General features: G+C 41.3%; 1 protein-coding gene across 1 annotated transcript in view; it reads right to left on the minus strand.

Annotated features, from left to right (window-relative positions):
- Window positions 1-17,092, minus strand: part of LOC117805454 (proton myo-inositol cotransporter-like) — a 158,126-nt gene extending 141,034 nt beyond the window's left edge. The window contains exons 1-3 of the mRNA XM_034674185.1: window positions 16,944-17,092; window positions 14,055-14,279; window positions 12,064-12,266 (exon numbers count right to left, since the gene is read on the minus strand). Coding sequence (XP_034530076.1) covers window positions 12,064-12,266; window positions 14,055-14,279; window positions 16,944-17,092 — 577 coding nt within the window. The remainder of the gene's footprint in view (window positions 1-12,063; window positions 12,267-14,054; window positions 14,280-16,943) is intronic.
- Between the last annotated feature and the right edge of the window lie 8,754 nt (window positions 17,093-25,846).

Genomic DNA, 25,846 nt, shown 5'->3' on the forward strand with positions numbered 1-25,846 from the left:
CATGTAGCTATGTGGCTATGCTAACTAGCGCTGGCACTTTTCCATGAAAAATAAAAATTATCCACTAGATCTTCAAATCTGCAGACGTGGGGAGTAAAACCGACCTTTGTGTTTATTAAGACAGCCTACAACTAGCATGCCTCCCTCCTAAGCTCCTTGTTAGCACACATTTGTGCAGGTAATGAAAAACAGAGGAGGGGTTGAGTTGTATTTTATACAATCTATGGACTGAACAAGCTCCGAGCTCTGACTCCGTGACAGACCGGATATTGTTGTTACGTAACAAAAACACTGAAGTCTGAAACGGCTCGTTTCAGCACACATTTACAGAAAGGTGGAGAAATCAGAACAGGGGCAGAATGGATTTTTTTCATTCTCGGGGGGTTTGTAGACATGCCAGGGACACATATTTCAGGTAGAGAACCACTAAATTTTGCATGATATGTCACCTTTAAATGAAATAAAGATTTTAACTGTAGACATTTTGAGATTTTATTATCAAACAAATTAACATTAATTACCACATAAACACACAAAAGTACTGTAAATTGGTACCGTTGAGTTCAGATACCGATTCCAAGGTACCGGGCATCGGTACCGTATCTGTTCAAATGTGAAAGGTACCCATCCCTAGCGGTAAGGACAAACTTCCTTTAACAGGCAGAAACCTTGAGCAGAACCAGACTCATGTTAAACAGACATCTGCCTCAACTGAGTTGGGGTTAGAAAGAGGGATAGAGGAGAATAAGAGAGGGAGATGATAGTGATGAGACTGATATTAGTAGCTGTTGTCGCTATCGAAAAACTTGTATCCCCATGTTTTATCATTGAATTTCTTTTTGTATTAATCAGTGTTACTTATCTCCTTTTATGCATGTCAGTAGGCTTACTCAAATGTAATAGAGGAAAAGTATTTAGTTAAATTTCATTGAGTATTTAATTATGTAATAAACAAAGGTTTTTTTTTTAAAGCTGGCTGGAATACAGTGTTTTGCCTGACAGTGACGATATGTGCTTTCTGTAAATTATAGATAATTTCTGTTTTTAATGGATTTAATTTCTTCACTTTTGTCTTTTCAAATCATGAGTGCAAGTTTTACTACTTAAAGAGTACGACACAATGTGTGGGTGTGTGTTTGTGCATACCAGAATGTGTTAAAACAGGACATTTATGCAAACACACCAACACCTTTTAGGCTCTGGTAGTGAAACACGCAGACACACAGACACAGACACACAGACACACAGACAGAGACACACACACACACACACACACACAGTTATATTTGTTAGGAAGGTTCGGTCAGCTTTCAGAAAACAGGAGGAGCAACTTTGACTGTCACAGCAGAGAGCAGGGAGAGAAGTCCCTCAGCACAGCAAAGGTCTGAGAAATAATAGACACTATGTCGGGGAAAAGCAAAGTAAGAAATGATGACCCAAGACACATCTGGTACAATATCTGTGACAGATAGCTGACAGAGCTGAACTACTATTTCCATGAGGATCAGTGTGGAATAATGAGGGCAGCAGTGACTTTTCTTTCCCAGTCTCAGACGTGTTAAGTCCCTACACTGTCTCATCACCGTCATGACCATATGAGCCTTGACTGCTTCCCCTTGAATGACCAAGTAGTGTAAGACACTGAAGTTCAAAAGAAGTCTGTACACTGGGTTCCATTCTCACACTTCACATTGAATCAAAGCGTCAAGCACTGACGACAAGATGACAGTGTGCAGTGAGAAGCTTACCTGTTGTGTCTCTGCAGCTACCCACTAACTGATGATGACTGCGAGGGTGACTACAGCGACAAGGGGGGAGACATCGACATGAAAATGAAACTGCTGGACCCACTCTGAGCCCTCACACTGCCGAGTGTGTTAGTGTGTATTTTTATCCATCAGTTTGCGATGACGTGGGTGTTTGTGGATGTGTGATAAGGGCTCCTCTTCACTGCAGGCCACAGGGACCCAAGGGAGCTCTGTCTGCCACTCCTTCCAGAGACATGGTGTTCTCTGTTGTCAAGGTTGATTAGTTAGAGGAAGAATCCAATCTCCTCTACTCTGCCCTCCTTCCGCTCCTTCTTCCCTTCTCTGCTAATCTTTCAGTTTTCCCACTTGTCACCACCTGTTTGTCACCCAACTCTCCTTTCTCTGCTCTCTTTCCCTCCATTTCTCCTCAGGCTCTAGTCATTGTTGACAGCTGACACAAACAATGAGCTCAATAAAATATGTTGCGCAGCAAATAGACACTCGAACACAAGATATGAGTGGTTGTTGTTGTTCACATGCTGGCGTGGAAGTCATAGCCAATTAACACTTTCACAATGATGAGCATATCTGGAAAATAGAAAGTTGCATACAATTGTAAATGTACTGAATCAGAGATTGAATTCATATTTGTGGTTTGTAGCTCTTCCTAGGAAATTGTAATGCGTTATTAAGGTATCATTTTGGTAAAAATGCTATTCCTCAACAGCTGAGAGTTCATCAGAGACTTAAAAAGTTATTCATGTTGTGTCAAAAAACACAATTTTAAAGAGGTTAAAAATCCAAAGCTGCTAAAAGTGTAAGACAGTGACTCTCTGGCATTTATATTCATTTAACCAAGTAGTTACCCAGTCTGCCTTTTGCCAATAATACAATAACAAAACACATTTAACATCTGTAAGTTCTCAATTACCTAGAAAATAAAAAAACATAAAATAACATAACATAAAATTAATTAAAATAAAATATGATATAAGCAGATATAATTAAATTAAATATATAAACTAACAAAGCACATTTAACATCTTTAAGTTCTCAATTACCTAGAAAATAAATTAAAAAAAAAAACACATAACATAAAATTAAATTCAGATAAAATATGATAGAAGCAGATATAATTAAAATAAATATATAAACTAACAAAACACATTAAATAAAATAAAATATGATAGAATTAAATCATTAAATAAATCAATAGAAATATGTAAAACAAAAAATGATAAAATATGATATAAACTAATATGATATAATAAAATCATAACTAGATACATTTACATAAATTATGTTGAACAAATACAATAAAATACATTTGTGTATAACATAATCAAAATATAGTACACTGCGTGCACAATTATTAGGCAGGTGAGTATTTTTGTGAATATTTTAAAAACTATGTTAACAGTCGTCAAATTGTCAAGAAGTCAGATAGTGAATATATTTCTTCAACTGTGTGGTTAAAATGATGCTTTTCAAATTACGGTTGCTGTATTGTTAAATAAATGCAGAATCTTCAGAAATGAGCGTGCCAAATTATTATGCAAGTTGGTGATAAGAGCATATAACTTGTGAAAATTAAGAACTAGGCACCATTTTAAACGTTCTGTTGATTGAAAATAATAATATTTACTACAACTGTATTCAAACTTCAACAAGAACAACAGTTTTCTTTACATTTGTTACAAAATAAAACTGTTAAAGTCTTTAAAACATTCCAAATCTTCAGTGTTTCTCTAATGTCCAATATAACCTCCTTTTCTTTCAGTGAGGGTCAGAGGTCACTGTAAACTGATCTAGTTTCTGATGACTTCTCTGCTGACTCTGTGAGCTGTACCTTGTATGTCTTTCCAAAGATGCTCTTTGAGCTGTATTTCTCACCATCACTGTAAATGATCTTCTTCAGTATTGACCACAAGTTCTCAGTCAGGTTCAGATCAGGTGAGCAGGCAGGCCAGTTCATGAGGCGATCCTCTTTAAAGCCCTGAGATGTCATCCAGTCCTGGGAATAATGTGAGGCATGTGATGGTGCATTGTGCTCATGCATGAACACTAGCATCTTTTTCACTTTAGCTGAATGTCTTTTCCACCATCAAGGAAAATACAAAAGAGGATCGCCTCATGAACTGACCTGCCTGCTCACCTGACTTCTTGACAAATTTGAAAACGACTGTTAACATAGTTTTTAACATATTCACAGAAATACTCACGTGCCTAATAATTGTGCACGCAGTGTATAATCAAGTAAAATATTAAAACAAAAAACAAAAAAAATAAAATAAAAATAAAGGAAACGTAATTGTACTGTCTAGACATTGGGTCCTTTGTTTTTTTTAAGTTATATCCATATTTTGGGGCATTTTTCCCTTTAATGGATAGGATAGCTGATGAGAGAGGAAATGTGGGGAGTAGAGAGTGGGTGATGACATGAAGTGAATGGCGAAGGCTGGAATTGAACCTGCGACCACTGCAACGAGGGCTATAGCCTCAGTATACGATGCCCCTTCACACTTATAATTCAAAACACAATTGTATGAAACTTTGCATATTAAAGTTTAAGGAAAATGCTAAGTATACATTAATCAGAAAAATGAATTAGAGGCAATATTTCTGATAAAGGAATCCTTACAGTTTGGAAGTGTTCCATCTATTAATACAGAACACAGCATCTTAACATCTTATGCTTCAACTTCAATCCACTCAAGCTTGCAAGACGTCAAAGGAACACAAGGACAGCCTGGGGGATGCATCAAAGGTAACATTTCTGCAGCAGTTACAATATAATATCATTGCTATCGGGCAAAAACCTTGTATCTGAATATTTTATCAGTGTTACTTATCTCTTTTTATGCATGTCAGCTGTCAGATGAAAAGTATGTAAAACAGCTAGTGGTTGAATCTCATTCAGTATTTAATTATGTAACAAACAAAGGGTTTTTTTTAAAGCTGGCTGGATTACAGTGCTTTTGGAGACACAAGGTTTTGCTGGACAGTGACGATATGTGCTTTCTGTAAATGTGGATAATTTCTGTTTTTAATGGATTTAATTTCTTCACTATTCTCTTTTCAAATTGCAAGTGTAAGTTTTACTACTCAAAGTATGACACAATGTGTGGGTGTGATTTTGTGCATACCAGAATGTGTTAAATCAGGACATGTATGCAAACACACCCACACCTTTTAGGCTCTGGTAGTGAAACACACACACAATCACATTATTTTGTAATTAAAGCAACAGTTACACTTGGTAGGAAGGTTCAGTCAGCTATCACGTTCTTATTGAATACTGTCTGCTCAAACCGGCAAAGCCTCACAACAAACAGCAACCTCTATGTACTCAAGGTCAGGGCATAATAACTGACCATGGCAAGGGAAGTACTATCTATCTGCTTCTGACTCACCTTGTTGAAAGCTGAAATAATGTTATGTGTGTGAAGCTGTGATTGGTCGAAACAGAAAAAGTATTTCAACAGCGGTGAGTAATATGTCATTTTCATCAGATGTCACCCAGGTTGTGAACGCATCCACACATTAAGCTGCTCTTTAACCTTTGACAGTGGGAGAAAACATTCAGCAGTGGACATGACTTCCTGTACATTTGTAGCAGCAGCTGTCTAAATAATCAAAAGGACTATAAACACATCTTGAACATCATGAAGTAACCACAAATTAGGGCTGGGCGGTAATTCGATAACGATAATTAATCCTGACATAATTTTTCTCAATATAAATATAACACGTGCACTACAAATTTCACATGTTTACGTCTGTAATTACACCCCCCCCAACCACTGGAAAGGGAGGGGGCACTAATGAGCCTTAAACACTAGTTGCCACCCAACATTAGACAGAAGAAGAAGACGGCATTGAACAGCCAATCATGTCGCAGGGTGAGAGGTAGGCAGGCTTTAAGATGTTTGGAGCGAAATATAAACACAGCTGAAACGAGTCACAGCGACACTGTTGAAAACTCAAAACCTAGCAGCTCAAAGCAGAGTCGTTAGTCTGACACTGAGTCGACTCTGTGTTAACTATTAACTTCATACACTTCATTAAATCTACTTTCAGGATGTGGGTAAAGGAAGAGCACAGAGACAACTTCTGCTGTGCATTTCTAACACGTTTAAAGCTGGGGTTGGTAATCAGATTTAGATCCACTTTTTGTTATACTGGTTAAAATGATCTTTATGTCCTGATGGTAATCAATACATAATGTGTTCTTAAAAAAGAGTGAAGAAAAGCTGCTATCTACAGCCGGAGTAAATCTGGGAAAACACCAACCAATCACTGTTTTTTGCGACCCAAAATTTTAAACCATTCAAATCCCGTCCTGCTGTTCTGCCCGCCTCCTGCGCGTACATTTCCCCTGCGTGCACTCTGAGTCTCCGTCTCCTGCCTCTGCTTCCCCTGACTCTACTGACTGCCCCTCTCGCTCCACCTCGGGCCTGTCCCCTCTGATCCGATGAGGTGCTTTGCTCAGGACTGTAGTCCGGATCAGAGTCTAAAAAGCTCTCACCACGGGGGCTCTGACAAGCAGAAGAATGAATGACATTTACTAAGTCCTACAGAAAATGTAGATGTTGTAGCGTCAGTCCGGACGCTGTAGGGATGACGAGCCGATTCGTGAACACGTTGAGTTTTAATAACCGGTCACTGTCGGTCGTGATCACGACAACAAACAAAACAACAATCAATGTTTGAATGAATGAAGAACTTCTCCTCTTGTCTCTCCTCTCTCCAGCTCACACACTCTACACCTCTCCTGATGCCTTCACTGACCGTCAACACTGTAGGAATTAAGAGTATCTACACTGAACAGGTTTAACAAACAGTAGAGCTGTTACAGTATTATATATGTGTTATAACTTTTCTCCTGATATCGTGTCACCAGTACAACTGGATAATGCTAGCATGACAGTTGTGAGTACTAACAGCAGCCATGTTTGTTTGTGTTTTTAGCTTTCACTATGAGAATGTTTTGGTGAGGACCGGTTTTGAATCAGTCACCATCATATGGTCGCAAGTCAGCGGCGCTCGTGCATGTGAGCGGGGGGGGCGTTTTTTCGAGGAGCTCTGAGGGAGGAGGGGAGGGGTTAGACGGAGTCATGAGGAAATGCTACATTCAAATTCATGCTAGTTTTCCGAGACTACCAACCCTAGCTTAAATGTCGACCATGACCGTAGTACAACTGAACACTGAATAAACGTGATGCATTCACTGCACTACAAAGTAAAACTTCACAAATATCTCATCTTACACAGAAGACCTGCTTCATGTTAGCACTGTCAAAAATGTTGGATTCAAGAAGCTAATCAGAAGACTAAATTCAGATACAATCTAACAAACCGTCTGGTTTCTCCAACTTTTGCTGGACCAAAAATCTGATATGAAAAATGTTATCCTGATAACATATTTTTCAATATCGCCCAGCTCTACCACAGATTCAAATATTGACAAAAGAGCTCCACCACCAAAAACTCAAACCACATCAAAAGAAATGTAATAGTCATCATGCCACATTACAGTTGGCTTCGTTTGATTGACAGGTCACTAATGTCGCCCCAGGAGTTCCAAAGGAAAGCATCAGGGCATGTTAATGACTTATTGTTGCTTCAATAGGAGGGAGTTCATCACACAGCAGGAAAGAAGCATGAACTGTCTCATCAGCCTCGCTGACGAGGACATTAAAGGGACTGAAAAGGAGACTGCAGCTTTAAGGGCTCAGGTTGTGACTCTGTAAACATTGAGGTGTTCATAATAAGAAGCAAAAGCTTTACCAAATTTGATGTTTCCAGTGTTCTTTACACGTTCACAGCCTGTATGCCTTTGCTCTGGGGACTGTCTAATGTTCTGGTTTCAGAGAAACATGATGGATGACCTCTGGAATAGCCTCTATATTGATGAAGTGCCTTGAAAGCAGTGTGACTCAGAGGCTAACAACCCTTAACCCTGGATGATGAAGTAGTTACAGCTCATTATATTGAGCTACAAACTAGTTTTGCTGGGATCAAAATACGCTTCAGCCAAATGTGAACTCAGCTTAAGCTCCTGGACTATTTTTCAATCTCCTGCTGTTTGGTAAAAACATGCAACATCTCCAATAACTACATAGTAGTTGTAGTGACAGTAGTAGGAGTGGTTGTATCAATCAATCAATTAATCAATTAATCAATCAATCAATCAATCAATCAATCAATCAATCAATCAATCAATCAATCAGTCAGTCAATCAATCAATCTTTAGTTGTATAGCGCCAATTCACAACAAGTGTTATCTCAAGACGCTTTTACAAACAGAGCAGGTCTAGACCACTCTATGTCAAATTATGAACAGAGACCCAACACCAAGACAGGATAAGATCCAGTCTCCTCCCTACTGACTCGATCTTATCTCACCTTAATCCACCATGAGCATTGCACCTCGCAGTTTTTAGCAGTAAGGAAAAACTTCTTTTAACAGGCAGAAACCTTGAGCAGAACCAGACTCATGTTAGACATGTTAACCGAGTTGTAGTGGTAATAATATTAATTTCCAACATCTTAAAAGTAGCACAATTAAACATGCAGGGAAGCAAAGCAAAAAAGCTACAGAGGCATACTTTATGTAAAGACTCCATTCATAAATGAAGCTCTAACATAAGTTCAGTCAGGAAGACTATATCCTCCATGCTATTTCAGTCTTCATTCCACTTCATTGATTGCACTCACTTCACCACACATGTTCACTCCTATTTCCTGTTCTCATCACCTGGTCATAGGGCTGGGGGATAATTCGAGAACGTAAATTATTGTGATATAATTTTTCTCAAAATAAATATAACAAATGTTTGATGAATCTAATTTGATTTGTGATAATTATGGATGTTGACTGCTATGAAAAATGTTATGGTGAAAGCATCTTTTTCAATATCGCCAAGCTTTACCTGGTCGTATCTATCCAACAGCACTGTGACACACCCTCATTGTTAGTCTATTATCTTAATACTGCCCTTTTTAAATATGGTTCTCTCTTCCCTCAGTCATTCATTTAATTGATGCGTGCGACCTTCCACCTCTCCATCACCGGACAGTTTTGCAACTGCATCAGCGCTACATGTAATTTCGTCATCACTGCTCAGCTTCATCAGCCCTGGATATCTTTATCAACAATCTCCCGATCGCCACCTCGTCTTTGCAGTTTTGATCAGCTCCTTATGTAATCAGCCTCAGACATCATCAATGACACCTCCACCACCAGTGTCTGAACTCTGCGGAGGGATAGGTTTTGCCGATCCCCCTATCTCCCTTGTGTTCAAGTGCCAAAGAGACTAACATTAATTCAAAATCACTCAATCTTTGTCAAATGAAAATTATATTTACTTCATTAACCTGTCTCTCCTGAAATACATTTTCTAGTCCTCCCCCTTCATCCACTTTAAATAGGTAAATTAAATCCACTAAACAAGGGCAGAGGCATTGAACATAATGAGAATCCAGATGGAAATAAAAGCAACAAAAAATGCAACAAAATAACAAGTCCATGAGTACACGGTACACATAGGGCCCGATCTACTAAAGGTTTGTGTGTATAAAAACACGTGCAAACTTGATAGTGTGCGCAAAGCAGATGTATTAACCGGGAGCACCGAGGATTGCGTCTGACAAATGAGCAAAATAGCACTCGCTATCCATTTAGCGTGTTTGCCTTCATGAATATGCAGAATACATGTAGATCATCAGAACGTGCAAAATACTGGGAGGAGGAGATGAAAATGTAATCATTTAGCACACGCAATGTGATTTATCAAACCTGCAGCAGATAGCGGGCGGTATTTTTGCGTCTACATTTAGCACGTTTGAAAGGCAGGTGCAAACTGGCACAGCGGTACACACACATGGCTGCGGTCACTGTAAAGCTCATCATAACTTTACAACATGCCCGCAACAGCGGGGCTTACAAGCATTACTACAGTTTTTACACACGGTTATGTCATTTTGAAGTCAATCAAATGGACATGAAGTCTAACAAACCAAGAGAACAACACAAATAAGTAAATAAAACAACACAAATTCAAAGCAGTTCAGCACCACGGATAGCGACCGCATCATTCTGACACCCACTTTAACTTTTTCATATAATGAGAGCACAGTAGGTCACTGTATCAACAGATATAAAGTTTAGTAAAATTGGCACAGCGGCCCACATGTTCACATACAAACAAAAAATCAACATGAAGTACTCGGCCTACTCACCACTGTTTGGACGAGCCTTAAGCTCCGCGAACTTTTCCACGATGCGCTGTATGTCCATTTTCTTTGCTCTGTCATTCTCAGTAGATAACATGACATGTCCACTCAGTCTCTCCTGTCCCACCGTGCTCATCAAGGGGTTTTTAGTTAGTTTTAACTTGGAGAATGAGCGCCCAGAAGGTGCAACGTTGATGGGAAGAGTAAAATATAAAAGCAGGGACAGGCCTCATCAAATTGCTCTATGAACTCCATCAAAACACTGATTGAGTTTTGGAGAAGAGTAGATGTGTTTATTTCATCAGCAGATCTTCTGTTTTTTCTCACAGCATTCACCTTTTCACAGATGGCCTCCCAAATCGCGTTTCTAACGCTGAGATGTCTCTGCTGGAGTTCACCGATGTGTTTATTTCCCTCCTCCACAAAGACCACCAACTCCATGTCTTCAAACTTCATTTATCACTTAAGGCCACTCTGTTCTCTCAAACTCTCCATGGTGACAGCCGATAGCACAAGCAAAATCCTCATTAAAGGGCTGTCCTCATCACTTTTGCACTTGTTATCATTTGTGCACGCAGTCTTAGTAGATCACCTGCAACACGCCCAGAAATAACACGTGCAAACTTATTATTTGCACACGCAAATTAGCGCTCGCTATTTGGGATCTTAGTAGATCAGGCCCATTGTGTTACAATTTAACCCTTTGTTCTTCCAGTCTGTAACTGTTAAATATCTTTATCTCTTATCACATCTTTATGATGTTTATTGTCACAATACTGACATAAGTTCTCAAACAATCAAAGACTGTGAAATTGTTGATCATGTGATCATTCTGTTTTGGTCTGTTGTGGGTTGTGGTGTTTGTTGTCTCTCTCCCTCCCCTTTCTGTTCCCCTTCTCCTGCAGAGTATGTGTGTGGCAGGAGGTACGGCTGGCCTCTCTCCTGACAGCAAACAAGGCACACCTGTTTCTACTCAGCTCATCAACCTGACCATAAAGGCACGGTCTTCTCGTTTGGTAGTGCTCTGTCTACCACACTGTTTAAGCTGACAGTTTTGCAGCAGAGCTTGTGATTTTTTGAGCTTACCTGTGTTTTTTCTTTGCGCCCAGGTAAGCCTCTGCGTCTAGTTGCTGAGCCAGCCTTATAGTGTCTACAGTGCCTGAGTTTCTCCATTTGTTCAGCCCTTGTGTCATCTCTAGAAACCCATCCTCCCCTCACTGGTGATTATTATCCACAAGCCACCCAGCTCCCTGCCTACACGGCCTGCTCTTTTGTCTTTCTTTTGTTCAGTAAACTCTTTTCCTGAATACCTTCCCACGTCAGTCTCTGCTTTAGTGTCCAAAATAAACCAAACTCTAACTAACAGTAACATACTCCCCACATTTCCTATCTCCCTTCAGCTTTCCAAACCGTTAAAGGCAAAAAAAATTAAACCCCCAACCACTGGATGTCCACTGCGACCGGAGTACAACTGAATCACTCCGCCTGTAACCCCTTATTGTAATCCTATGTTGTGTTCACGCTATTGCTCCAACACAAACGCACAAACTCACTTTATTCTCGCTAATGCCCCCCGAACTGGAGACCCTCCTCCCCCCGGCTGCGCCTTGAGATCCTGTCCATAAAAATTACAATTAGGATCGGTGACAAGGGGCAACCCTGGGGAAGGCCAACACTGAGAGCATGTCCGACTTTGTGCCAAGTATGAGATCCCAGCTCTCACTTTGGTTGTATAGGGATCAGATAGCTCGCAGTAGTGGCCCCCCGAACCCCATACCCCCACAAGAGCCCCCGTGGAACACGATCTCAGGCCTTCTCCAAGTCCAAGAAGTTTATCAGAGAACTAAATCCCAGATATAAGCTAACAAACTATCTTCAACTTTCACTCAAGGGCAAAAATCTGCCTCTAAATTTGAATGAAATAAGGATTTGATGTTATTGTGATAACATATTTCTAAATATAGCCCAGCTCTACGGACAAAGACAAACAAAAAATGTTGCTGCTATAAACACAAGGAAAACCAACATGCATGTGGTGCCCTTTTCCCCCCATCCTCTCCCCTTTCCCCACCTTTACCTCCTCCGCTTTCCTCCTCGTCGATGCTGTTCTTGATACTATCATATTCCTCGTCAATGTTCTGGTTTCCTCGGATCTGGCTGAGCACGCGACGGGCCTTCTGGGTCAGCCCGCACTTGATTAACCAGCGAGGGCTCTCCGGCAGGAAAAGGAACCCGATGAACTGAAGTACAGCAGGAAGCACGGAGAGACCCAACATGTACCTGGAGATGGAAGCAGATGAGATATGGAAAAGAGAATGTTCCGATTAAAAATGTCTGAAACCAATCTGTTTTTCTCTAGGTTGTGAAAAGGTTGCACTCACATTACGTTGTGCTATTGATAGAAGCATCAGGTGGTTTACTTCATTAAAATTTTATGCATGGAATAAGGTCAAGTCTATATGCAGCCTCAGCAACTGCATTGAGCATTCTACTTTAATCTTTAACATAACAGATGAGGTGATCAGCAGATGTACATGACAGTGTAATGTGGAACAGCTACAGTGGTGGATAAATGTGAGACTATAAGTTATGTTTTTGGGGCTTTTACACCTTCATTTTGAGAGAACAGGACAGCGGTAAGGAAGGAAATTGGGAGAGAGCAGGGGAATGACACTCGGGGAAAGGGGCTGGAATCCAATCCGGGCCGCCCGCTATAAGGGCATGCGACTTATCCATTTGTCAGGACTAGAGAAACTAGGAGGAGGAGCCAAGTGCATATTTCAAGAAAAGGTTTTAATTTACTAAAGAAACGGCACAGAATGGAGAAACACAGAGGGTGCATCTAAAAGCTCTAAACTTCAGTTTACTCTCTTCTCTCTCCTCTGCCAGACCAGAAGTAGTTACTAACCTGCCATATTAAGTGGCGTCCCAAAGCTTTTAAAGGTGCTTGGAGGTCAGAGGAAAGAGTACTTGGGAGACCAATCTAAGGAGGGATGATAGTGGATACACGAGAACAGACTTTGCAAGAGACTTTTCGCTGACAGACATGCCCCCTTATAGAATATCACTCACTGATTGGACGCTGGAGCGGCTCAGACTTCTCTTAAACTTCACATCACCAGAGTTTAATAACAGCGAAAATACAGACCTTAAAACAGTCACTAAGGGTGTCCTGAAACAGATCATAAACAAACGGCAGTTTCTAAAAATTCAGTATGTGATGCGCTGAGTGGTTTTGGGGTGTAATAACAGGTAACATATATCAAATTTTTATCGAACATTTGTTATATTTATAATGATAAAATTATATAACAATAGTTCTAGTTATCGAATTATTGCCCAGCCCTATTTGTCCATGCAGTGGGAAGCAGTTCATTGGATATCTGTGATCAACTGTTTGATGTGAGTATTAGCACAAAATACTGAACATAAAAGCAAAATCATAAAACCAAAATAACAGGATCACTCCCAAGGTTTAGGAACTTTAGAGCTTTGAGATGCACCTAGAGACTATATACACTGAGTAACGAGTAACGAGACAATTGTAGACAATTATAAAGGAGGGAAAACAGAGGAAGTAAAATTAGACTTAAAACACACAGGAAGAATATGCTACAAAATAAAACACTGAAAACCAACTCAGCAGCAAGACCACAGGAAATCACATCGGGAGTAAACAGACAAGAAACTAAACACACAAGAGAACACATTAAGGTAACAAATTAAACTAGGGCTGGGCAATAATTTGAAAAATCAAAACAATACTGTACTAAAATGACACAGCATATCATTTTATATATATATCTTTGTAGTAAATTTAAATCAAATTATGCAAATAACCCCCTCTCCATAGGTCGCCACCTTAATGTGGTGGAGGGGTTTGGGTGCCCTAATGATCCTAGGAGCTATGTGTTTCGGGGGCAATTGCCCCTGATAGGGTCTCCAAAGGCAAACAGGTCATAGGTGAGGGGTCAGTCAAAGTGCGGCCCCTAGACACCTGATGAAGGAAAACAACAAGAATGCCCCACCCTGGAGCCAGGCCTGGAGTTCAGGCCCACAGGTGAGTGCCTGGTGGCCAGGCCTTTACCCATGAGGCCTGGTCGGGCCCAGCCTGGATGGATGAGATGGATTTGTCCTCCTGTTGGTTCACCACCCGCAGGGGGAGTCACAGGGGTCTGGTGCAGTGGGGATTGGGCAGCAGACAAAGACTGGGGCCTTGGCCGTCCGATCCCGAAACTGGCTTTTGGGACATGGGAGGTCTCCTCTCTGGTGGGGAAGGAACCGGAGTTGGTGCTGGAGGTTGAGAGTTACCGGCTAGATATAGTCGGGCTCACCTCTATGCACGGCTCGGGTTCTGGAACCAACCTTCTCGAGCAGTGGCCTCCAGCTGCGACGGTTTGCAGCTGAGTGTAAAGCAGTGGGGATGGGGATCAGCACCTCTAAGTCTGAGGCCATGGTGCTCAGTTGGAAAAAGGTGGCTTGCCCTCTCCGGGTCAGAGGAGAGTCTTTGCCCCAAGCGGGGGAGTTTAAAGGCTGATTTATACTTCTGCGTCTCCCCTACGCAGCAGGGGCTGACGCGGACATGAGCCCCACATACTTGTGCGTCGATGTGTCCGTGTCGCGCAGCAATTCTCCTCCGAAACGCTTGAGGTCTCTCTGATAGCCGGTCGCCTGCTTCTGGTCCTGCTACGATCTCTGTTTACTTTTCCACAGAGATTCAGAGCGTGTTCTGTTAATCTACAGCTGATACATGTTGCTGTTTATCATACAGACATGATTACATGAAGAATAGAGAGGAGGAGATGAAATACGCGGCCGATGTGCGGCCGATGTCCGGGATCCCGGAAGTGCTGTGAATGCGGGAAAGACAAAGCCGTCGAGCGGACCAATCACAGAGCTTGCGGTCCGCGTCGGCTCTACGCTTAGTTACATTTTGGAGGAGGTGCACGTCAGCTACGTGCGTAGGCCTCTGCGTAGGTACGGGAGCTACGCGGACCTACGGCGTAGGCTACGCTGTCGATTCGACGCAGAAGTATAAATCAGCCTTAAGTGTCTTGGGGTCTTGTTCACGAGTGGTGGGAAGAGGGAGCACGAGATTGACAGACTGATCGGGGGAGCGTCTGCAGTGATGCAGACTATGTACCAGTCTGTTGTGGGGAAGAGGGAGCTGAGCCGAAAGGCAAAGCATTCAATTTACCAGTTGGTCTATGTTCCAACCCTCACCTTTTGGTCATGAGCTGTGGGTTGTGACCGAAAGAATAAGATCTTGGATACAAGCGGCCGAAACAGGCTTTCTCTGCAGGGTGTCTGGGCTCGGCCTTGGAGAGAGGGTCAGGAGCTCAGACATTCGGGAGAGGCTCAAAGTAGAGCCACTGCTCCTTCGGATCGAGAGGAACCAGATGAGGTGGTTCGGGCATCTAGTCAAGATGCCTACGGGGGTGTGTCCCTGTGAAAGGTGTTTCATGCATGTACGTCTGGGAGGAGGCCACAAGGCAGACCCAGGACACGCTGGTGAGATTATATCTCTCAGCTGGCCTGGGAACGCCTCGGTATCCTCTCAGAAGAGCTGGTGGAAGAGGGAGAGGAGGGTCTGGGCTTCCCTGCTGAGACTGCTGCCCCCAAGACCCAGACCTGGATAAGTAAGGGATGGATGGATGGATGGATAGATGGATATGCAAATACCCTCAACCTGAGAGAAACAAGAATCTACAAACTACAACTTCACAAAAGTCTCATATTATACAAAACCTGTTTCCAGTTTGCACCGTCAAAAATGATGGATTCAAGAGGGTAATCAGAAAACTAAATCCCAGATACAAGCTAACAAACCATTTAGTTTATTCAACTTTCACTCAGGACCAAAAATTTAAAATTTAAACGAAATAATGATTTGATATTCATCGTGATAATTATCGATATCAACTGATATTAAAAATGTTATCATGATTACATATTTTTCAATATCGCCCAGCTCTAAATAAAACACAGTACATGAATCACGAAATCACAACACTGGAAAGTCCCAAGGATAACTGTATTCATGACCTAGCCATTTCTCACAGCACAGCTAAACTGTAAAGCACTAAATTGTAATAAACATAATACATGTTATTTCTTCTAACAGTGCCACACAAGTCAAAATATCTCTGTTTCCACTGTCACATATGAAGGATGAAGCAATTTCTGTAAAAGGGTGGTTCTACAAATCTTAAATGTAATATGAAATGAAGACAGAGAAGGAGGAAAAACTAATTATGATTCAATGTTAGCATTAGCAGTCATAAAAGCGGAGGAACAGCAGGTTGCCATTTTTCTCCAGAGAGGAAAAAATCCATGAAATCTCACTGAAGTGAACACACAGACATCTGTGAGGCTTTTCTTCTGCCGGGCAAGCAAAGACGTCAATCAGACAACATTCAAATGCTAAACTCAATCAATGTCTGAGGAAAGCCATTATCTTATATGAATCACATCAATCTGAGGGCTCCTAAACAATCTCAACTATCTCCATTAGTTGAAGCAAGTCCTCGCAAACATGAAGATTCTTATCTACAATTCCCAACAGCTCAACATTCAAATAAGCAAGACTGTAAACCTGATTTCAGTGTGACAGCAAGGAAGAGAGAAAATAAAGGACATGAGTGAATAAGATAACAAATAAAAGAGAGGGAGAACAGAGGGACAGACATGTCTCATGTACAGTGGCTGCAAATGTTAGGGATTGACCCATGCATGTGTTGACATTTAGAAGAAGAGTGTGAGCCAGCCTGACTTTTCCTGGCATTTGATATGATAAGAACCCAAATAATATATGCTGCTCATATCATATCTAACTGTATCACCATCCATCAAATACAAAGGAGCCCTGCAGCCTTGGGCAAGAAGCTAAAGCATGAATTCATCCATATCCTGTGCATGTTTAGAGTGGGGGTCTTAGTGTTTGCCTCCAGGTCTCACCTCCAGCCATCCCGCTGCATGTAGCTGAAGGCACCATCGATGAGGCTGGCAGTGAACTGTCCACCGGTGATGAAGAGCATGTTGACTGTAACCAGCTGACCCCTGAGGTGTGGAGGAGAAGCCTCAGCAATGTACACCGGCACTGTCATAGAGGCAATACCTATACAGCAGGGAAAAGAGAGAGAGAGAGAGAGAGAGAGAGAGAGAGAGAGAGAGAGAGAGAGAGAGAGAGAGAGAGAGAGAGAGAGAGAGAGAGAGAGAGAGAGAGAGAGAGAGAGAGAGAGGCAGTGGTTAGAGGGTGTTTCTGCTCAATGAGGTTTCTGGGTTTACAACACTCTGTAAACCCAGAGTAAACTGACACTCTGGATTGTGTAGTATAGATGTTGCTGGTTCATAAAATACAGACTAACATGAAAAGGAGTTAGCTTTATGTGTATAACATTAAAAATGTACCACAGCTCATACAAAACGGTAACTTTTGGAAAGCATCAGTAGAAAACCTGGAGGGCATTTTTAAATATTTCTCTCAATTTATTCGGAGCAGAAAATGTAAGAATGGTGATTAGTGGATGGCCGGTCACCAGCAGAGAAAAGAAGTGGGACAAAAAAGCGTGGAAATAAGGAAGAGACGTTGAAACACACTAGAGGCTGCAAATGAAAGAGACATTGACCAAATTGAAGAAAACAGACTTGAAGCAATGACAAACCTCAACATGGTATGGGCTTTGGCAGTGTTATGGGACTGGTTGAGTGAAAAGAAAGTACAGATTGTAAAAGTTACTGGGGACGGGACGTTATGCCAAATCAGCACAACTAAAAAGTTCCTTGCAGGAGCTTTAAATGTTAATTAAATGGTCTATTTATTTTATCCTGTTGTTTTATTTATTGTGTTTTAATCTGTCTGTAAAGCAACCTTGAGTGCTTTGAAAGGCGCTTCTAAATAAAATGTATTATTATTATTATTAAAAAGAGTGCCTTAAAGTTAATAACTCCCACCTTTGCCACAATTAGTGTCCAAATTGTACCCCACTAAATCACAATTTCAGGGACGCACAGTATGGACTTCTTTGAGTGGGTACGAACAACCAATTAATTAACACAACTATTAATTTTCACAAAGTCTGCTGTTTCAGTTTTTATAATGGCAATTTGCATATACTCCAGAATGTTATGAGGAGTGATCAGCTCAACTGCAATTAATTGCAAAATCCCTCTTTGCCTTGAAAATGAACTTTATCACCAAAAACACATTTCCACTGCATTTCAGCCCTGCCACAAAAGGACCAGCTCACATCATTTCAATGACACACAGGTGTCACACACATTAACACAGGTGTGGGTGTTGATGAGGACAAGGCTGGCGATCAATCTGTCATGATTGAGTGACTGGACACTTTAAAAGGAAGATGGTGCATGACACCATTGTTCCTCATCTGTTAGCCATGGTTACCTGCAAGGAAACACGTGCAGCCATCATTGCATTGCACAAAAAGGGCCTAACAGGGAAGTTTATAGCAGCGAGTAAGATTGCACCTCAGTCAACCGTCTATCCAATTATCAAGAACTTCAAGGAGAGAGGTTCAATTGTTGCCAAACAGGCTCCAGGGCGCCCAAGAAAGTCCAGCAAGCGCCAGGACCGTCTCCTGAAGGTGTTACAGCTGCGGGATCGGGCCACCACCAGTGCAGAGCTTGCTCAGGAATGGCAGCAGGCAGGTGTGAGTGCATCTGCACGCACAGTGAGGCGAAGACTTTTGGAGGAAGGCCTGGTGTCAAGGAGGGCAGCAAAGAAGCCACTTCTCTCCAGTAAAAACATCAGGGACAGACTGATATTCTGCAGAAGGTACAGGGACTGGACTGCTGAGGACTGGGGTAAAGTCATTTTCTCTGATGAATCCCCTTTCCCATTGTTTGGGGCATCTGGAGGAAGGCTTGTTCGGAGAAGACGAGGTGAGCGCTACCATCAGTCCTGTCTCTTGCCAACAGTGAAGCATCCTGAGACCATTCATGTGTGGGGTTGCTTTTCGGTCAAGGGAGTGGGCTCTCTCTCAATCTTGCCTAAAAACACAGCCATGAATAAAGAATGGTACCAGAACGTCCTCCGAGAGCAACTTCTCCCAACCATCCAAGGGCAGTTTGGTGATGAAGAATGCCTTTTCCAGCATGATGGAGCACCTTGCCATAAAGCAAAAGTCATAACAAAATGGCTCGGGGAACAAAACATTAAGATTTTGGGCCCTTGACCAGGAAACTCCCCAGATCTTAATCCCATTGAGAACTTGTGGTCAATCCTCAAGAGGTGGGTGGACAATCAAAAACCCACAAATTCTGACAAACTCCAAGCATTGATTATGCAAGAATGGACTGCCATCAGTCAGGATTTGGTCCAGAAGTTGATTGACAGCATGCCAGGGAGAATTGCAGAGGTCTTGAAAAAGAAGGGTCAACACTGCAAATATTGACTTATTGCATGAATTCTGTGTAATTCTCAATAAAAGCTTTTGATACTTATGAAATGCTTCTAATTGTATTTCATTATACCATAGAAACATCTGACAAAAACACCTAAAAACCCTGAAGCAGCAGACTTTGTGAAAATGTAATATTTGTGTCATTCTCAAAACTTTTGGCCATGACTGTAGTTCTGATAAGCTGATCATTATTTTTAATTTTGTTTATAAAAAAAAAAAAGTTTATAATGTGTAGAATATGCAGACGTCAGGACAAGGAAGGCTAAATTAGCAATGATGGATATATATTAATATTCTATACTGGTTAAAATGATCTTTATGTCCCGATGGTAATCAATAAATAATGTGTTCTTAAAAAAGAGAATAAAAGAAGCTGCTATCTAGTAACCTGTAAACCTGGGAAAACACCAACCAATCCCTGCCATCAGGAGCCAAATGATGAAACCAATCAAATCCTGTCCTGCCGTTCTGCCCGCCTCCTGCAAAGCGTACATTTCATGTTTGTTTGTGTTTTTAACTTTCACTATGAGAATGTTTTGGTGTTTTCTTACCGCTGAGTGAGACATGAGTTGACATAGTGCAAAACACAAACCATGTGTTGAGGACCGGTCTGGAATCAGTCACATGCATGTGAGTGGGGGCGTCGTTTTAGAGGAGCTCCGAGGGGAGGGGGGGGGGGGGATTATACGGAGTCCTGAGGAAATGATACATTTACCCTAACTTGAACTCTCCCTTAGTGAATTATTTAGTAGTTTGACGTTCTGTGTTGTTGCTAAAATACTGTTGAGACTTCTGGTAAAAGCACCACTTTCTTAATGATTGGATTGACTTTGGTTAAATTTCATGTAACTGATTTGTTAATTTACTTCTCAAAACACTCACAAAGCTAAAGTTTAAAAAGGGTATTGTCAATATTAAAAATAAAATTTTTGATTATTAAAGCTCCTGTGTGAGCAACTTTTTGTGTATATTGACTTTGGCACTCCCTGTTGTCAAAGTGATACCTCTCTTATTGCTGATCTTGACTTGTACATGTGGAAAGCATATCATCCTGCTTTATTTTCAGTCATATGGATCACTCACTCTGAGTATTTGCTCTGGAAAAGTCCATCGTCTGGTCAGACACCTACCCCTCTACAATGGTTGCAGGCACCAAAAGTCACATTTATAAATTATCAATCTTGTTCCTTATGGTCTCATTTGCTTTTGTAGATCATTAAAAAAAAAAGCATAATTAAGAATTTAAATATTTTTCATTACTAACCAAAAACTTCTCACAGGACCTTAAATTTTTACTTTAAACCACTTTGACATTTGACTCTAGAGTCAATAACAGCAACCGCAATGTCCCATCAATAATGGGCTCTGCACCGCTCCTATCCAGAAAACATGCTTTCAAACACACACTCTATACAGCATCACAACACACTTAAATATACACCAATAGTCACATGCGCTCTTCTCTCTCTCACACACTCTGAACGAACAGTAAGTGTTTTTCCAGGATGTATCTGATGAAGTGAGACCTCAGCTTTGTGCAGCTGGCTTCTGATAAGCTCTATTAATAGTCTTGCTACTGCTTTCTCTTACACCCCTCCCCTACTGCCACACACCCTGCCCTCGATGGCCGCCATGACTACGTGGCTACCTGTTGCTATGGCAACCACTTCCTGGGAAACCGGCCGTGCTGTCTCCTAGCGGGCACCACACTGTGGCAGCTCTTGGAAGGTAAATCAATAACCAAGCGCATGTTTGTGTGTGTGTTTGTTTGTTTCTTTAGTGAGAGAAGAGAGAGGAGCTTTTTGAGGAAATCCCCATCATCAACATTTTAAAGTCTATTTACATTTTTAGAAAGAGTACACAGCATCACAACACACCTTTGTCAACAAAACACAAGAGAAAAGGCACACAGTCAAAGGTTTAAGTCCTGTGTTGACACTGAGAGACACTCTGGGGAGACTGTACAGTTCTTCAGCCTGCAATCATCAACAGAGCTGTCAGACTTTTTCTTGATTTGAATTGATTTCCTGACTGTGCAAACACACCCCAAGGATTTCAACTCAAGTCTTTATCTTGGTTATAGCTTAAAAAAAGATTAGCATCTGACAGCGGAAACCCTAAGATCCAGATCACTGCTGAAATCAAATCAACTGCTCTTGGCATGAAGCCTATCTTCTGAGGAAAATTCTGCTTAATGAGATCATTTCATGTGCGTTTGATAGATGGTAGGTGGTATACTAGTTGTGTAATGCACAGAGCATTGGTTTCATGTCATGGAGCATCTGCAGCACCAACTAAGACGTCTACAAAAGTCTGATTTAAACAAAAAACATACAAACAGTGCCTATAAACTCTGCATCTTAAAGGGGACATATCACACTTTTTTCATCAATATATATTGGTCTAAGAGGTCCCCAAAACATGATTTTAAAGTTTATGCTCAAAAAAACACTTTGAAATCAGATTTTGGTCTGCCTGAAAAACCCTCTTCTTCATTCCTCATCAGAACACTGTTTTCCCTCTGACCACGCCCCCTCAGGAAGTGGGTGTGCCTCGGCTCTCCAGCACGTTGATCTAATGTTTACATGTTGGCTGAATATACAAGGCTGCTCAGAGATCACGTTACTTCAACCCTCTGAGTCTGATCCAGAATCTGATCCTGATGGAGAGGCGCCTGTAGCAGGACCTTTCTGAAGGATTGGTCACAGATTTAGTGTTTCTTGTTGTTTTATTTATCAGTATGTCGACGTGTGTCTTGGTACACAGCTACGAACATGTAGCTATGTGGCTATGCTAACTAGCGCTAGCACTTATCCATGATAAATAAAAATCATCCACTAGATCTTCAAATCTGCAGACGTGGGGAGTAAAACCGACCTCTGCCAGAAAGGCAGCGGGACCTTTCTGAAGGATTGGTCACAGATTCTGTGTTTCTTGTTGTTTATTTGTCAGTATGTCGACGTGTGTCTTGGTACACAGCTACAGGTATGAACATGTAGCTATGTGGCTATGCTAATTAGCGCTAGCACTTATCCATGACAAATAAAAATCATCCACTAGATCTTCAAATCTGCAGACGTGGGGAGTAAAACCGACCTTTGTGTTTATTAAGACAGCCTACAACTAGCATGCCTCCCTCCTAAGCTCCTTGTTAGCACACATTTGTGCAGGTAATGAAAAACGAAGGGGGGATTCAGTATTATTTTATACAGTCTATGGGCTGAACAAGCTCCGAGCTCTGACTCCGTGACAGACCGGATATTGTTGTTACGTAACAAAAACACTGAAGTCTGAAACGGCTGGTTTCACACACATTTACAGAAAGGTGTAGAAATCAGAACAGGGGCAGAATGGATTTTTTTCATTCTCGGGGGGTTTGTAGACATGCCAGGGACACATATTTCAGGTAAAGAACCATTAAAAAGTGGATTTTGCATGATATGTCACCTTTAAAGCAAACTTCGTCCATGCTGGGACTCCAACCGGCGACCCTTCGGTTCCCAAGCCAAGTCCCTATGGACTGAGCTACTGCCGCCCCAAGTTGAGTTATCTAAATAAATGACTTAAGCATTAAACTGGAAGTGAACACCCAATTTTATTTTCCCATATCTTGCATACTTTTTACAGGTTTAGAGTAAAAAAATTAACTGAAATGTTAAACCGGAAGTTCAACCTGGTGTTGTTGAAACTTTTGCATGTGTTTCCGGCCTTGACTGCGTAGGGGCTTCACTGGGGAGGTCTGTAGAGGTAGGGGCCTGGTTGTGAAGGCCTTACATTTCACTTTACTGCCTAGTTTTTTTGCCTCTCCATGAGACTTGTTTCTATTAAATAAAAATCAAAGTAGCTTCTTGTCACTACATTCAGTTGTACATAAAAAGTCATATCTGTCAGGAAGTGTTTGAGCAGTAAAACAGTTTATGGGCAATTGAACCAAAGGAAACTGCGACTCATTTTCTTTGAATGGAAAAAGCAACATGTGAACAAGTATGACCTTGGGAATCAATAGTGAGAGGGATCGTTTGCTTCAGTCTTTTCATGGCATTTGTTGACCAGAAAAACACACAAACTGAACTCATCTTTTTCTATGTTGAAGGCTAATACATGGAAGTCGTCTCTGTGACATCACATTGTTTTTTCTGAAGCAGAGTTTTGAAGAGTATCGTCGGCTGTACCATATTGGAACTGCTGACTCAACCTAACTTTAGTCGACCTAGCATGAGGCAAAGAGGTGGCGTTGAGGCGGGCCAGCTACAGTGTACCCTCCTGTCAGTCAAGCTTCATAGAAGTTTGAACTTTATTATTGTGTCATGCAGACAATCATATCCCCAGCACGCATGGGCTTACAAGACACCATGAATTTGTGCAGTCCAGGATCAGAGCGTACAGCACGGTCATTCCTTGTAAGGAAACTGAGGGAGAAAATGATAACAGAGAAAAATAAAATAATACAAGTAAAAAAGCACACTACTTCAAAAGACTATCTTGTCTTCTCTTCTAGGCTTTAGATACAAAATTTGAAAGTTAAACAACCAATTTAGTTTTTGTACATCAGTTCACCACAATATTTCAAGCTTTTTACAGGCAATTTCTTGAAACAATCTTTCTCTGAGACCATGATAGTTTGTACAGTACAAAAGAAAATGGGACTTCATTGAAATCACACATACCACAGTCTGTTTTCTTTTGGGATATTTTCAAAATCGACCGACCTCCATGGCCAGAGGAAGAATACCAGATCTTTACTTATCTTCATGTCTTCTATGTTACTGAGTTATGAAAAAAAAAACACCCCAACAGTGTGTGCTGTTAGAAAAATAAGCTATTCAGACCTAAATCATTTTTAGTACCAGGCTGTAAACATGTTTATTTTGCTGTAAAGATGGACTTTTTCAGTGTGTGTGTGTGTGTGTATCTTCCTGTACTTCCAGAGGCAGCATCAAGCGGGCATCACACTTTTTTTCGGCTAAATTTCTCACGGCAGAGGTTGCAGCTTGCGTAGATTTTGGTCTTGAAAATTATATCAATTTACAAAAACTGAAATACCCCTGAAAAAAATTACAACATATTTCCTGTTAAAGTCAAATAATTTTGCACTGGAGTAACTGCATTCTGAAATTAAGTTGATCATCATCTCTCTGAGGACTATTTAACAAATCACTTCTATCACCGTCCTCCCTTCCATCCCTTGCTACGAACGTGCCGAACTCCAGCAGCAACAGCAACTACTACTATCCGATCTCTCTCTCTCTCTCTCTCTCTCTCTCTCCCTCTCTCTCTCTCTCTCTCTCTCTCTCTCTTCCTCTCTCTCTCCCTCGCCCCCTCTCGCTCTCTCTCTCTCTCTCTCTCTCTCTCTCTCTCTCTCTCCCTCTCTCTCACTCCCTCTCTCTTTCTCTCTCTCTCTGTATCTCCCTCTCTCTCTCTCTCTCCTTCTCTCTCTCTCTCCCTCTCTCTGTCTCTCCTCTCTCTCTCTCTCTCTCTCTCTCTCTCTCTCTCCCTCTCTCTCTCCCTCTCTCCCTCTCTCCCTCTCTCTCTCCCTCTCCCTCTCTCCCTCTCTCCCTCTCTCCCTCTCTCTCTCCCTCTCCCTCTCTCTCTCCCTCTCCCTCTCCAACACAAACTTGGTCGAGGCAGATGGCTGTCTAACATGAGTCTGGTCCTGCTCGAGGTTTCTGCTTGTAGCCTGTAGGCTACAATACTCACAGGGGCACTCAGATACACAGATGTTTGAGTGGATTCCTGTACTACTCAAGCCATTGGGACAGAAACAGCCAGCAGTTTTGCTCTCAAATGAGGCTCCAGTATGTTGCACTCTGTAAAGCAAAACCACAACATCATATCTATCTCTCTTTTCATCTCCTCTATCCATCTTTCCAACTCTAACTCGGTCTAGGTTTGAGGTTTCTGTCTGTTAAAGTGACGTTTTTCCATGCCATGAGATAACTTTTGTTGTGATTGATTGATTGATTGATTGATTGATTGATTGACTGATTGATTGATGAGTTGAATTAGAAACACAAAGGACACAATAGCTTCAAAAAACAAACAGTTAAATCTGACAAGCAGTGTGTAATTTAGCTTAAAGCTGATGATTTATCATTGAGCTTGTAAAGCACTATGTGATTAGTTATATGAAATTGAATTTTTTTGTCCAGACTTTTCAGCTACATCATTAGTGGCCTCCAGACCACAAAGTTGTCCTAGTTCACATAGAGTCATTGTAGTTGTTATCGTGCGATATCATTATATTGTTTATCTAATTTGATTTAAAAGGTAAAAATAACTGGCTAGAGACATGAAGTTGGTGAACATGTTAGGAAAGATCATGCAAGGAATTCAGACCACAACACAAAACCTGAACCTTGAACAGAGACTGTGGTAAATACTAGAATATGTCGTTTTCTGTAAGCGCTATCAGAGATACAGTAAAACTAATAATCT

Source organism: Notolabrus celidotus, chromosome 21, assembly GCF_009762535.1.
Source record: "Notolabrus celidotus isolate fNotCel1 chromosome 21, fNotCel1.pri, whole genome shotgun sequence".
Classification (NCBI taxonomy): domain Eukaryota; kingdom Metazoa; phylum Chordata; class Actinopteri; order Labriformes; family Labridae; genus Notolabrus; species Notolabrus celidotus.